Here is a 16,036-nt window from a genome sequence, read left to right as displayed (position 1 = left end):
GACAGTGAGTGCTGGTGGATGCATCGGCGCAGTGGCAATGAGCACAGAGGTTGACATTGGTGCAGTGACAAGTGAAGGGCATGCAGGTGCAAGAAATTGCATGAGGGGGTTGGTGTGCAGGTGTGGGGTAACGCGTAGAACGGGGATCAACTGAACTTGAGACAGCATGGGGGGGTGGGGTGAAGGTTCTTGGCACTGTGGGGAATGCAAGCACAGAGGTGATGGGGGCAGAGGTGCTGAGGCGGTGGTGGTGAGGGGGTGGTTACAGGAGCTGTCAGTTGTAAATTCAGAGGCAGTCTTCTTGGCCAGCAGAAGAGGCAGGGGAAGTTGGTGGTGTGAGCTGTCAGGCTGGAGATTACAATACCTGTGTAAGCCACAGCAGTGAGCTAACATGGCCAAAAATAGTCCCACTGCAAAACAGACTCGCCTTCTACAGGGACCACAGTGTATCTGCCCCTTGACTGTTGTGGATGGCACATTTGAAAGTGAACGCTACTGTGCACACGTAATAGAGACAATGTTAACACCTTAGGATTGTAAGCTCCTTGAGGGTAGGGACTGATGTGAATGTATAATGTATATGTAAAACGCTGTGTAAATTGACAGCGCTATATAAGTAAATGAAAAAAAAAACAAAACAAACACCTTTGCGGCGGCTCCCAACGGCCCTTTAATGCTTGGCAATCTGGTAGGTGGGGCTTGTGACTATGTGACTGCCGTAATTGGCAGTCACACGATAGGAAAACCCCCCAATCGTGAGCTTTTCGGGAGCCACTCGTCACTGTGTGATATAAGCGTTTATGTTGGAAAAATTTAATTACAAGAATACTTGAGGAATTGGATGATACAAAGTGCAACATTACCTGGTGTCTGTGTCAAATAACTCCCAAGAGCTTTGCCTTTCAGAACACCCAAGATTCAGCCATAACAGCAGTTTTTTTTATATGCTGGTCCAGTTACAGTTAGGTCCATATATATTTGGACACAGGCACAATTTTAGTTTTTTCAGGTATTTACCAAAACACATTCAAGCTACAGTTATATAATGGATATGGGCTGAACGTGCACACTCTGGTTTAATTTGAGAGTATGTAGATCTGAATCGCAGGAAGGGTTTAGGAATTACGGCTCTTAAGAATAGCCATATCCCCTTTTTCAAGGGGATATGGCTAAGTAATAGGACAATTGAATCAAAAGCAGTCAGTCAGTTTATCAGTAAGGCAGGTAAAAAGTCTGGAGTTGATTCTAAGTGTGGTATTTGGAATCTATTGCTGTGAACCTACATAACGCGTTCAAAGGAGCTGTCCATGCAAGTGAAACAGGCCATTGTAAGGCTTCAAAAACGAAACAAATCCAGAGAGATAGCAGCAACAATAGGAGTGGCCAAATCAACAGTTTGGTACATTCTGAGGAAAGAACGCACTGGGGAGCTCAGTAACATAAAAAAGGCCTGGATATCCACAGAAGACAACAGTGGTGGATGATCGCAGGATCCTCTCTATAGTAAAGAAAAACCCATTCACAACTTCCCGACAAGTGGACACTCTCCAGGAGGTGGGCATATCATTGTCAAAGTCTACAATCAAGAGAAGACGTCACGAGAGCAAATATAGAGGGTTCACCACATGGTGCAAACCATTCATAAGCCCGAAGAATAGAAAAGCCAGATTAGACTGCCAAATACATCTAAAAAAAGCCAGACCAGTTCTGGAAAAGCATTCTTTGGATGGATGAAACTAAGATTAATCTGTACCAGAAGGACGGGATGAATAAAGTTTGGAGAAAGCTTGGAATAGCTCATGATCCAAAGCACACAACGTCACCTGTAAAACATGGTGGAGGCAGTGTGATGGCATGGGCATTCATGGCTTCCAGTGGCACTGGTGTTTATTGATGTCACAAAAGACAGAAGCAGCGGATTAATTCTGTGTTTAGAGATATACTGTCAGCCCAGATTAAGCCAAATGCAGCAAAGTTGATTGGACGGCGCTTCACAGTACAGATGGACATTGATCCAAAACACTGTAAAAGCAACCCCCTTTTGAAGGAAAAGAAGTGGAATATTCTGCAAGGGCCGAGTGAATCACCTGATCTCAACCCAATTGAGCATGCATTTCACTTGCTGAAGGAAAAAATAAATGCAGAAATACCCACAAACAGAACACAGCTGCAGTTAGAGCCTGGCAAAGCATCAGAAAAGAGGAAACCCAGTCTTTGGTAATGTCCATGGGTTCCAGACTTCAGGCAGTCATTGACAGTAAGGGATTCTCAACAAAATAATACAAATAACCATTTTATTTATGATTATATTTGTCCAATTACATTTGAGCCCCTGAAAATGAGAGGACTGTGTATAAAAATGCAGTTCCCAAAATTTGTACTTGATATTTATATGTTCAAGCCCTTGAATTAAAGGTGAAAGTCTGCACTTCAAATTCATTTGGATTGTTTCATTTTAATTTCATTCTGGTGGCATACAGAGGCAAAAGTATGAAAATATATATATGGACCTAACTGCATGTGCATACACCTCTAGGTGTCTGTACTTTATACCTACAACGGTGGTTTTTTTTTGTTTTTTTTTTTTAATTTTCAGGGTTTATTTCGGGCCATAAAGAAAATGGGAAGGAGTGAGGTTACAAAAAAAAAATTCATTATTATATTTAAGTTTTGCGTTTCAGTGGCCGTAACGATTAGTGTTTTGGTGGCCATAATGCGCTGCGGATTTACCAATTTCTATGTTACCTGCAGGATGCGGTCTTGTGCGGCAGGCGTTTTAGGCGTCCTCAGGGCGATGCTGTTATTGGCAACAGTATATTCAGAAAGCAATGTGCTGGATGCAGAGTTTGTGATTCCAGATTCCTCCGCTGTCTGGCGGGCAAGCTCACTGGCTTGGCCAATCTTTACAACTTCCTCCAGCTCTGTGTCCGATATCTGAAGAAGAAAAAAAAAAAAAAAAAAAAAAAAAAAAAGGCATTTGCTTATACTGCAATTAACATTTCTGGAACACAAAAAGGACGAGAATTCCAGGTGCTAGGAGGACTCTTTCACACTGGATGGCATTTAACACAATTTCCACATATTCTGGAATAAGTGAAGCCTAGGGGTATGACATATTCTGGCACAAAAAACTCTGTGCCCAGTAGAGTAAGGCTGTGTGTAGTCCACCATAAATCTGATAAGATAGTTTACACAAAAGCACCCAACCAAAAGGGTTTAGGTACAGCTCTATTAATAAACATGAATGAGCAGGTTACCTAAGCAACATGATACATTAAAAGAGATGTTTTTTTTTTTTTTTTCCAGAATCATACTTACCTAGGTGGATGCAGTATCGGCCGATGCTGCATCTGTCCCTCGGCGCCTCTGCACCGAGAACTGAGTGATCAAACACCGCCGATGACTCGGTTCTCACAGCTCCCTGAGCAGAGAGCTACTGACTGACAGTACGGTGCAGACAAACACACATGGAAGATGAATTTCTAGCACCGTGTTCTGGTGTGAACCTGACCTAACAATAGGACACTGCCCGGTGATCTTTGACTTCATTAGTGTTTTTCAAGCAGATCTCTAACTCTCTAAAGTTGCCTACCCCTGCTGTATGTGGAATACATCCAATGAAAAACTACTCTTCAGAAGGTGACATCTGCTATTGTGCCCAAGCAGGAGCCTGAAAAATGTCTTCTTGAAAAGAAGCAGTGTACTTCCTATCATATCTTATGACTGTGCCTATGCACTCCTGTGTCTACACCCTCATAGTTGTACATCTGTAGTCTGAGGCACCAATTCTCCTGACGGCTAATCTCACAAGATGTGGAGTAATATTTGTTAATGTCGCTATTGCACTGCTCAATATTTTCCTTGCTGTAGAGAAAGCAGAGCATGCATGTCCCTGCTTCTGCTTCATCCATTATGTAGATCTGGGCTTTCTAAAGTTGCACAGATGTCAGCCAAGTCGCAACTGAAGTCACACTGACCTGTGGCTTTGAAATTGTGCGACTTCAAGTGAAGTTGCATGATTTCAAAGTCAGGTTCAGAGTGAATGGGGATTTCGGGTGCTTTTTCGCTCTCAGTCATTTTGAATGAAAGCCCAATCTCTCCAACTCTCGACTGGCATGATAAACATTTGTCTTCTCCATCAGCTTTATTTTCCACTTGCAGACTGGCAATGTCTCTAATGGGTGAGAAAGGCATTTCTGAAAATGCGAGGGCCTACAATTATAAGTTACAATTACAAGTATTTAACCATTTCAATACCAGGCACTTACACCCCCCTTCCTGCCCAAGCCAATTTTAAGCTTTCATCGCTGTCGCACTTGGAATGGACAATTGCGGGGTCATGCTACACTGTACCCAAATGAAATTTTTTTATCATTTTGTTCCCACAAATAGAGCTTTCTTTTGGTGGTATTTGATCACTGCTAGGGTTTTTATTTTTTGCGCAACTAAAAAAAAGTCCAAAAATTTTGAAAAAAAAAAAAAAAAAAAAAAAAAAAAAAAAGGTTTCTGTGTTTCTGTTATAAAATTTTGTAAAAAAGCAAGTTTTCTCCTTCAATGACGGGCACTGAGGAGGCTGCACTGATAAGGTGGCACTGATGAAGTGGCAGCACTGGTATGCAGAACTAATGGACATTCATGGGTGGCACGGATGGGCATCACTGATCTGGAAGGCATTCTTAATGGGCACTGACTGACATATATTGTGCACACTGTGGCATCCCTGGTGGCCATGGGGGACATACCTGTCCATCCATGTGTTGGGGGCTTCCCTGGCAGTCCAGTGTGGGAATCTGTGGGGGGGCTGCGCTGATAAACAATCAGTACAGACTCCCCATCAGGAGATCTGCTGATCGGCTCTACTCTACTCACTGCCAGAACGCCCCCCTACTCCTTACAGGATGTGGGGTTCTCCTATCCAGGGGGCTTCTGTCACTTTTTGACTTTAGCGTGGCTGTGCATGGCTCCGACCACACATTTGCGTCATTCATTCACAGAAATCTTTGAAAGAATAAACAAGTTCCATCTGTTACTGCTGCAGAGGGACGTCTTTATCAAGGGAAAACAAATGCAGAAAATATCAAAACAAGTCCACTAACACTTCCTCCAGCTCAAGAATTGAAAGTCCAAACCTTAGTAAGAACATACTGTATATCTAGAGGAAGAGTCTGCAGGAGCCTGTGCATTGCAGCTGCGATCCACTGATCACGGTTCCAATGTGTTGCAGGCTCGTATGCAAGAAAACAAGGGCATTTTTTTTTTTTTTTTTGCAAATGTGGATGCATTTCTTTTTTTCTTGTGCAAAAGGTAGACTTATGTGGATAAAGTAAAATTGCACAACCAAATACAATAATATATATGAAAAATGATTTAAAAATACAATTTTTATCTTGTGATATATCCCAATGCTGGAGATTACTGAGAAAGAGTTGCCATCACATTTGTGAGGAATATTACATGAATTTAAGAGCCCGCTGTACTGAAAAAGATACCTGCATTGGAGGAGTCCCTGGAGGAGTATTCACAAGCTGAATGATCCCTGGATGAGCGAATTTGATCCCTATAATTCGAGATCCACCCTATCTGGTAAGCGGCCGCTCTCATCACATTTTCCGAACAGAAGTTCCAAGCCTTATTTTGAGTGTTCAACATCACGGTTTATTTACTGGAGCACGATATGGACTTGAATATATACACCAGTTAAATTGCAATTAAATATTTTTTTCATATATATTATTGTATTTGGTTGCGAAATTTTACTTTACCCACAAACTTATGAGCTAAATATTCAGGCTATTTGAGTTGCAGCACCTAGCACATGGTCATATTTGATTTTGACATTTACTTTTTTTAAATCTCCCCCTTTTTTCACTATATATATATATATATATATATATATATATATATATATATATATATATATATATATATCTCTATCTCTCTATATATCTCTATCTCTCTATATATCTCTATCTCTCTATATATCTCTATCTCTCTATATATCTCTATCTCTCTATCTATCTCTATCTCTATATATATATACACACATATCTCAGCGCAAATATTTCACCATACACTCTTAGCAAAAGGTAGACTTAGCCTTTAATATCATTTACCTACCCCTCGGTCTGGTGGGAAGACCTGCACTGTCAAAGCGGAGTTCCACTAGTTTTTCAGTTTAAAGCCCCATACACACTATCAGATTTTCTGCTGATTTTTTCCTTCAGATTTACCAAAACCATAAAATATGAGGTCAAACCTTAGGAGTTTCAATTTGTATGCAATCAGGCAGGCCCTTGTACTACATGGTTTTGGTAAATCTGAAGACAAAAATCAGCAGAAAAACTGATAGTGTGTATGGGGCTTAAGAGTCAGCAGCTACACTTTTAGTGTAGCTGCTGACTTTTAATAAACACACACACCTATCCCACGATCCAGCTATGTGGCCGCCCGAAGTCTCGCTCCTCTCCGCCGCCTCCCCGTGGGGCCGTCATAGCAACTGTGGGCACCCAGCTGTGACAGGCAATCTTCTGGGACCTGTGACGTGTCCCAGAAGACTGCAGAGAGGGAGGGGGAGAGGAGTCACCTTGGCGGCCAGGTGACTGAAGCAGGAAGTTGGATAGGGAGCATCTGTCAAAACTAGGTACGAACTACCCCTCCCCCCCCCAAAAAAAATGACATGCCAAGCATGTAAGGGGGCAAGGAGTGCTTAAAGTGCAAGTTCCATTTTTGGGTGTAATTCCGCTTTAACATCGGAGAATTCCTAATGACACGACAATAAATGAAAAAGAATAGGGGGGGCAGTACAGGAAGTGGTAACATGTAGAACAGGGTTCCAGAGGGTTGGGAAATGGGACAGATTTGAGGTAAGTACAAAATATTTTACATATAGTCATATAGTGGGTCCTACACTAGTAATAGAATGGAAGATCCTTTGTCTCAACCATGGGAGCTGAACTCCTCTATGTGGGAGAACTGAAGGGGATACATCCTATGCACTGGTGGCCACTAAATAAGAGGTAATGTTCTATTACTAGAGTAGGACCCACTAATTCGGGGTACTTTGTCGCAGTAAGTGGGCTTGGCACTATATGACCATATAGTGTGACTAAACCCCTGTATTTTTTGAATATGTTCAGGTGTTCAGGTGTTTTTAACTAGCCCTGCAGGAAATGTCATTCTTGTATGTGTGCGCTGTAAAATATTTTGTACTGTTTGTAGGTCTTATAGCAGCACCATCTTGAATTTAAACGCATTGTAGGGTGTGCCCCCCCAAATATGTTTTAGATTTGAGGTAAGAACACTGGCAAATGTTGTCCTGACTCCAGATCCTACAGGCACTTGAGAATTATATGGGTGGGGGGTCAGGAATCTCCACAACACATTCAAACTTGAAAAGGGACTGGTGTTTACATCATATTGCTGGCAACAAAGTCACTTTCAGTAGTCTGTTAGTATGAAGGATTAGAGCAAAATAGAAAGCCCTTGATCAGTATACTACTGTGCTTTATGTTTTATGGTTTTATCCACACTTGTGGCTGGAGTGTGCCTTTAAAAAGATGTCCAGCTTGGTTTGCTGCCAGGGGAAAACATTCCACATTTAAAGTGATTGTAAAACTCAGAAGGTTTTATCTTAATGCATTCTATCAGCTCCTCTCAGTCCCCCTAAAAATACTTACCTGATGTCCCTCTACACCCAGTGATGTTGTAGGAATGTCTCGGTTGCCCAGGACCCCCCCCTCATTGACAGAGACAGCAGTGCGGCGTCATTTGTGCCCGTTGCTGTCAAAGTCAGCCAGCCAATGAGAATAGAAAGGGGGTGGGGCAGAGTCACAGCGCCGTGTCTGAATGGACACAGGGAGCTGCGACTCTGCTCGGGTGCCCCCATAGCAAGCTGCTTGCTGTGGAGGCACTCAACAGGAGGGAGGGTCCAGGAGCACAGAAGAGGCACCTGAGAAGAGGAGGATCTGGGCTGCTCTGTGCAAATCCATTGTACAGAACAGGCAAGTATAACATAACATGTTTGTTATTTTTATAGGAAAAAAAAAAAAAAAAAAAAAAAACACAAAGACTTTACAATCACTTTAAGGGCCAGTTCACACTGCTGCGTGGTGTGAGATTGCATGCGATTCGCACGGCAAATCACATGCAATGTCCGTGCGATGCGATTTCAGCCATATACAGTCGTATGCAAAAGTTTAGGAACCCCTGACAATTTTCATGATTGTCATTTATAAATATTTGGGTGTTTGGATCAGCAATTTCATTTTGATCCATCAAATAACTGAAGGACACGGTAATATTTCAGTAGTGAAATGTATTTATTTTTGGATTAACAGAAAATGCGCAATATGCATCAAAATGAAATTAGACAGGTTCATAAATTTAGGCACCCCAACAGAAAAATCACATCAATATTTAGTAGAGCCTCCTTTAGCAGAAATAACAGCCTCTAGACGCTTCCTATAACCTGTAATGAGTGTCTGGATTCTGGATGAATGTATTTTGGACCATTCCTCCTTACAAAACATCTCTAGTTCAGTTAGGTTTGATAGTTGCCAAGCATGGACAGCCCGCTTCAAATCACCCCACAGATGTTCAATGATATTAAGGTCTGGGGACTGGGATGGCCATTCCAGAACATTGTACTTGTTCCTCTGCATAAATGCCCAAGTAGATTTTGAGCGGTGTTTTGGGTCATTGTCTTGTTGAAATATCCAGCCCCAGCGTAACTTCAACTTTGTGACTGATTCCTCAACATTATTCTCAAGAATCTGCTGATATTGAGTGGAATACATGCGACCCTCAACTTTAACCAGATTCCCAGTACCGGCACTGGCCGCACAACCCCACAGCATGATGGAACCTCCACCAAATTTTACTGTGGGTAGCAAGTGTTTTTCTTGGAATGATGTGTTCCTTTGCCGCCATGTATAACGCCCGTTATTATGACCAAATAACTCAATCTTTGTTTCATCAGTCCACAGCACCTTATTCCAAAATGAAGCTGGCTTCTCCAAATGTGCGTTTGCATACCTCAAGTGACTCCGTTTGTGGTGTGTACGCAGGCTTCTTTCGCATTACTCTCCCATACAGCTTCTCCCTGTGCAAAGTGCGCTGAATTGTTGAAGGATGCACAGTGACACCATCTGCAGCAAGTTGATGTTGTAGGTCTTTGGAGGTGGTCTGTGGGCTGTTTTTGTCCGTTCTCACCATCCTTCGCCTCTCCAATATTTTATGTGGCCTGCCACTTCTGGCCTTAACAAGAACTGTGCCTGTGGTCTTCCATTTCCTCACAGTGGACACTGACAGCTTATATCTCTGCGATAACTTTTTGTAGCCTTCCCCTAAACCATAATATAGAACAATCTTTGTTTTCAGGTCATTTAAGAATTGTTTTGAGGCCCCCATGTTGCCACTCTTCAGAGAGTCAAAGAGAACAACTTGCAATTGGCCACCTTAAATACCTTTTCTCATGATTGGATGCACCTGTCTATGAAGTTCAAGGCTTAATGAGCTCACCAAACCAATCGTATGTTCCAATTAATCAGTGCTAAGTAATCAACAAAATGACAAGGGTGCCCAAATTTATGCACCTGTCTAATTTCGTTTTGATGCATATTGCGCATTTTCTGTTAATCCAATAAACCACATTTTACTACTGAAATATTACTGTGTCCTTCAGTTATTTGATAGATCAAAATTAAATTACTGATCCAAACACCCAAATATTTATAAATGACAATCATGGAAATTGTCAGGGGTTCCTAAACTTTTGCATACGACTGTAGATAGTATGGATGCAATTGAATAGCATTTGGACTAAACTCGCACAGGACTTTTTTTTTTTGTCCGCACCAAATTCGGGTCGCATGGCTGTTCACACCTATGCGATCCGATTTATGTCTGAAATGTCAGGTCACAGTGCAATATGTGAGCTGAAATGGGGGTGTCATTAACAATGTAATGACACTCTCCGCAGTTCGCATATGGCAGTGTGAACTGCCGTGCGAGTCGGGTGCGTTGCGGGAAGTGTGAACGGAGCCCAAGTTCCTGTTCAATCCCCAGACAATATGACATCAGTGTGCTCATCACATACCTGAGGAGAAGGCAGAACTAATTTGCTTCTCTTCTTAGTCAGCTCAGAGACCGCACCAGTTTGGAGGATGGCAGCAGGCAGATCAGAATCCTTCTTCCTTTTTATGTTCTGCTTGTCCTTTTTCCTTTCTTTTGCCTCTTTTTCACTGCAATTGAAAAGAATACGAGTAAGAGTAAACCAACTTACAAGCCTAAAGATTACTTAAAACTAGGGTGGTGCCAATACTAAGCATTAGCGTCAGCACTCGTGCAAGTGCACCAAAACGTTCAGGCTCAGCTGTCAGCGGGATTCCCCCAGCAATTATCAGTTGTTAAAGTAGAACTATGGGCAAAACTTTTTTTTCCCCATTTTACATAGAGCAAAGGAAGGGTTAAAACCCGTCGCCTTTTTTTTAACCATCTGTGTCCCATTGTGAAAATTTCCCTTCACTTCCTGTCCAATAGCCAAACAGGAAGAGAGATGAAATCCCTGCAAATTAAGGGAATTCCTTGGAGACCCCCAGGTTACCAGAACTAGTGTCTCCATTGGAAGATTTTTCCTCTATTCCTTTTCTGGGGACAACCCAAAATTTGGGATTTTCTTTTACTTTCACTTTTAATGATAATGGTACACAAGACAAATAGAGAGGATGAATCTCCTTAATGGGGGCACAGACAACAAAAACTGTTAGGGGTTCCAATCCCTCCCCACTCTTTCCAAAGCTAAAAAAAAAAGTTTTGACTTTAGTTATACCTTAAAAGAGGTTTTGTCCATTTATACTTATCTACGTGGATGCAGCATTGGTCCGATGCTACATCTGTCCCCCGGAGCCTCTATATGGAGAGCCGAGTGATTGAACATCGCCGATGGCTTGGTTTTCACAGATCCTTGAGAGGAAAGCTGCTGACTGTCAATCAGCAGCTCTACTCTCTGCTCCACGCTCACCGGAGTGCTGAGCTGTGGAGGGGGTGGAGCAGCCATTTCAGGCTCTCAGTGGCTCGCTGAGAGACTGAGACAGGCATTCGTCCAGGCACCTGGCGGATCCAGACTTTATTGTCTTGGTGCCAGGACTGATTCCTGTGATGTCAGCAGAGAGCGGACTTCAGTCCGCTCACTGCTGAAAAAGGGGCACAGGAGTGCAAAACAAATTGCACTCCTGTGACCCATAGGAGAAGCCCAGCCAAACTAGCTCAGGCTGGATTTCTCCTTTAAGGCCCAAGCCGTGGCATCCTTAACAACTGATGACTCATTCAGCCGTCAGTGGGGTTCTGCTGTTGACAGCTAAAGTGTTAAAATAGTCCGGCAACTGGAGCAGCAGGGCAATGTTTATTAACAACATTGCTCAGCCGCTGAAACACTAAGATAAAAAGAAATATGGTTTATTTTTGTACCCGTTTCTTCATCTACAGATCAAAATGGATGAGCTTCCATCTGCAGATGAAATCAGTTTTAAGCAACATGTCAAGTAAAATTAAAATGTTCTTTTGTTTAACAACTTTTTAACCCTTAATTTATTCTAATCAGCCTTATCTAACTCCTTATTCTCCTCCAATTATTTTCCTACTGTTTTTTTTTTTTTTACATTTGTAAAAAAAAAAAAAAAAAATCCAATGCTTGTACCATTGCTGACAGCTGAAGTGTAAACAAAACAATTGCGGAAGTTATTGGTAATTAGTATCGGTACTCTTAGAAAAATGAATTAAAAATGGTTTCTACTTAAAACCCCCGAAAACTTTTATTTTCTGAAAGAAGAGGCCCTGGATAATAATAGTGGTAGTTCCAATGTGTTATGTCAAAGGGGACAAATGTACTGGGGAGTGTGGAAGCAATGCACAACTGTTCAGCTGCCTTATTGCCTCTGACAGCCGGCTTGTCACATTTTCACACCATTCCCAGATGCTGCCCAAGAAGCACAAATCCAGCCAACATTGATATCCCATGGCTGGTAAGGGGTTTTAAAGCCAATTTAGGCTGGTTGTGAAAAGAAATGTACACATTTCAGTGTTTTACTTAAACATATTAAAAGACATTAGCGCAATATAAAAATTCCTTTCAAAGTGTGTTAAAGAAAAATCCCTAATTTCCTTCCAAGTTGCGTGTAGCGCTTGGTCATGTTTCGACCCCTGGCCTTGTTGTGTGTTAAAAGCTCATTTTTATTCTGGCTGTGCTGCCTTTACTTCCCCCCAGGCTGAAGCCCAATTTGTGGGGGTTTCTATAAAGGGAGCTAGAACAAGCACTACAGCCACTGCCCCCACTTCTGTTTCTGATGTGACGTGCCTCTCCCTCCTGTCTGCTAATGTGGCAGAATCATTTGTAAAGCTTCACAGTAGAGCTGCATGATTCTGGATAAAATGAGATTTCACGATTTTTTTTACTTAGGATAAAAATCACGATTCTCTAACGTTTCTCAGCGTACCATCATCTTTCACATTATACAAAAAATTGGGTTAACTTTACAGTTTCATTTTTTTAAATTCATTGAAGTGTATCCCCCCCCCCCAAAAAAAAAATCGCTTTTGAAAAGACCGCTGCGCGAATACAGTGTGAAATAATATTATAAAATTTTGCAATGACCGCCATTTTATTCTCTAGGGTCTCTGCTAAAATAAAAAAAAATATACACACACACACATCTATATATCTATAGATATAGATATAGATATAGATAGATAGATATCTATATATATATATAGATATCTATAAATATATAATTTTTTGGGGTTCCAAGTAATTTTCTAGCAAAAATACGGATTTTAATGTGTAAGCAACAAATGTCAGAAAAAGGCTTAGTCTTAAAAGTGGTTGTAAAGCCACTACCTCATCTTTATATCATCCCCTGTATCAGAAAAAAGCTGCATCCTAGTGCCTATGCTTAACCAAAAAAAAAAAAAAAAAAAAAAAAAAACACACCACGATTTCTACCTGTTTCAACATGGTCTTCCAGCGATAAGATGACTCCAGGGCCCTCTGCTCTCCCCGTCTGATATCTCCAGTGGGCGGGGCCGAGATTCCCCTGCTGAAGTCAGCCAGAGAGGAGCAGAGAGCCTGGAGTCATGTGATCGCTGGAAGACACTATTAAAACAGGTAGAAATCCATTTTTTTTTATAAAGCACAGGCACTAGGACACATCTTTTTATCTGACAGAGGGGATTATATACAGATCAGTAGGGGAGGGGGGAGGACGACAGAGGAGACACAGGGAGAGCTGCAGATAGCAGCATATGACAGAGGCACATACATTGACAACGGTGCTCAGCAGCCCTGATATAAAGTGGTCAAAGTACAGGGGAAGGTAGAAACTGGCAGCATCAGACAGTTTTTTTTTTTTTTTTTTTTTTTTAGGTGATACAGGGGGCCAAATGACAGCACAAGCACTGTACTGTACTGTATATCATGCTTTAAAGGAACAGGATCTTTATTTTTATTTTTTGGGTTAAAAAACGCTTTAAGTGGTTAAACTGACCTCATTTGCAGACAAAGTTCACCCCTTTGTATCATTTTGGTTCTTTTCAATCAATGTTCCTTTTTATCTCTCAGCACTGAGCAATTTTGTGATAAAAAAAAAAAAAGGCAGCCAACAAAAGTTTGACAGCTGTGATCAAAGAACGGCTCTGCACTGAATCGTGGAAATGCTGGTTTAAGAACAAGAGGGGGGTTGAATCGAGATTGTGATTTTTTAACGATTAAGCATGTAAGCTCTACTTCATGGAGCTGCCACAGTCAGCGCTGGCAAGACTGAGTTCAGCCACTGTTCGTAAGCATTTCAAGTCCTTTGTTGCCTGGATGCACCTCTGGGGAGTTACACAAACTATTAAAACTCACTTTGTGATGGCAGGGTTATGCGATCAGTTGCTACTATTAAACACAGGCTGCGCAGACTGAGCCAAAATAGTTTTTATAATATCAGTAGTAACTAATCACACAGTCCTGCCAGCACTATGTGTGTAATTCAATCTGCCCCCTCTCCCTGCTGAATGACAATGCTCATTTCCAGCGTATGCCTAACCAGCAAGCACTGTCAATCAGCCCTTGTTATGCATTTGTTTTACTTGCCAGTAGCATGGCTGTGGTTTTGGAAGGGGGGGGGAAGCTGTCCAATCACACTGCTCAGTATCCTCTGTGCAGATCAGAACTGGTACTTTGTAAAAATGCCCCCCAATGTAGTGTCACTTCTTCAATGTTGTAAAGGTCTGCTTTAATGTCCAAAGGTCTCTTTAACCACTCTTCAGCCCCGGAAGGATTTAGCTGCTCAATGACCAGAGGACTTTTTACAATTTGGCACTGCGGTGCTTTAACTGGTAATTGCGCGGTCATGCAATGCTGTACCCAAATGAAATTTGCTTCCTTTTTTCCCACAAATAGCTTTTTTTGATGGTATTTGATTACCTCTGCGATTTTTATTTTTTGTGTTGTAAACGGAAAAAAAACGAAAATTTTGAAAAAAAAAAAAAAAAAAAAAAAAAAAAAAAAAAAAGATATTTTCAACTTTTTGTTATAAAAAAAATAATAATAATAAAAAAAAAAAAAAAAAAAAGAAGGTCAATAAGCGTATATTTATTGGTTTGCGCAAAAGTTATAGCGTCTAAAAACTAGGGTACTTTTTCTAGAATTTACACAGCTTTTAGTTTATGACTGCCTATCTCATTTCTTGAGGTGCTAAAATGGCAGGGCAGTACAACCCCCCCCCCCCCAAATGACCCCATTTTGGAAAATAGACACCCCAAGGAAATTGCGGAGAGGCATGTTGAGCCCATTTAATTTTTTTTTTTTTTGCCATAAGCGATTGAAAAATGACAAAAAAAAAAAAAAAAATTACACAAAGTTGTCACTAAATGATATATTGCTCACACATGCCATGGTTATATGTGGAATTACACCCCAAAATACATTCTGCTGCTTCTCCTGAGTACAGGGATACCACATGTGTGAGACTTTTTGGGAGCCTTACTGTGTACAGGACCCCGAAAACTAATCACCGCCTTCAGGCTTTCTAAGGGCGTACATTTTTTATTTCACTCCTCACTGCCTATCACAGTTACGGAGGCCCTGAAATGTCCAGATAGCACAACCCCAGCCCCCCCCCCCCCCCCCAAGTGATTCCATTTTGGAAAGTAGACACCCCAAGCTATTTGCTGAGAGGCATGGTGAGTATTTTGCAGATCTCGTTTTTTGTCACAAAGTTTTGAAATTTGAAAAAAGAAAAAGAAGGAAAAAAAAAAAAAACAACTTTTCTTTTCTTTCTTCACTTTCAAAAATAAATGAGATCTGCAAAATACTCACCATGCCTCTTGGCAAATACCTTGGGGTGTCTACTTTCCAAAGTAGCTATCTGGACATTTCAGGGCCTCTGTAACTGTGATGGATAGGCTGGCGGGGAGGCACATGGCTCTGACACATACACACTGTCTACTATTTGAAAAAATCCCAGATATTCCGAAAACCCCTAATGAAACTATTACACAATATTTGTATTGAGCTACATTGGGCACTCGCCCTTAACTAGAAATCGAACACAGTCCCATTCTCGCAAGTTATCTCTCAAGTTGATCAAATAATGTTATCTGAAAAAATATTTCACACACTGCATGACTCCATCCCTATCTACGACGCTAAATGGAACCCTTGGTTCACTTTTCGTCTACAAGAATGACCCGAGTTAGGCCTCTTTCACACGGGGCAGATCAGTGATGATCCGCCCCGTGAACATCCGCTTGCTCAGCGGGGATAGCTCCGCCGATCCCCGCTGAGCAGGAAGATGACAGGTGCATCGCTGCACACTGTGCAGCGACGGACCTGTCAGAGCGCCGCTCTCCCCTATGGGGGGATCGGATGATGACGGTCCGTAGTGTCCGTCGTCATCCGATCCGATCCGAAAACGGAGGAAAAAGTAGGTTTTTCCTCCGTTACACTTTTCGGATCGGAGCGGGTCGGATGTCAGCGGACATGTCACCGCTGACATCC

At 41.7% G+C, this 16,036-nt stretch overlaps 1 protein-coding gene across 1 annotated transcript in view; it reads right to left on the bottom strand.

Moving 5' to 3' along the window:
- Positions 1-16,036, bottom strand: part of CDC5L (cell division cycle 5 like) — a 109,311-nt gene that overhangs the window by 69,295 nt on the left and 23,980 nt on the right. The window contains exons 7-8 of the mRNA XM_073625236.1: positions 10,097-10,241; positions 2,746-2,934 (exon numbers count right to left, since the gene is read on the bottom strand). Of these exons, the coding sequence (XP_073481337.1) occupies positions 2,746-2,934; positions 10,097-10,241 (334 nt within the window). The remainder of the gene's footprint in view (positions 1-2,745; positions 2,935-10,096; positions 10,242-16,036) is intronic.

This window comes from Aquarana catesbeiana, linkage group LG04 (genome assembly GCF_042186555.1).
Source record: "Aquarana catesbeiana isolate 2022-GZ linkage group LG04, ASM4218655v1, whole genome shotgun sequence".
Lineage (NCBI taxonomy): Eukaryota > Metazoa > Chordata > Amphibia > Anura > Ranidae > Aquarana > Aquarana catesbeiana.
The sequence above is the reverse complement of the archived record's forward strand: the minus strand, read 5'-3'. Positions and strand labels throughout refer to the sequence as shown.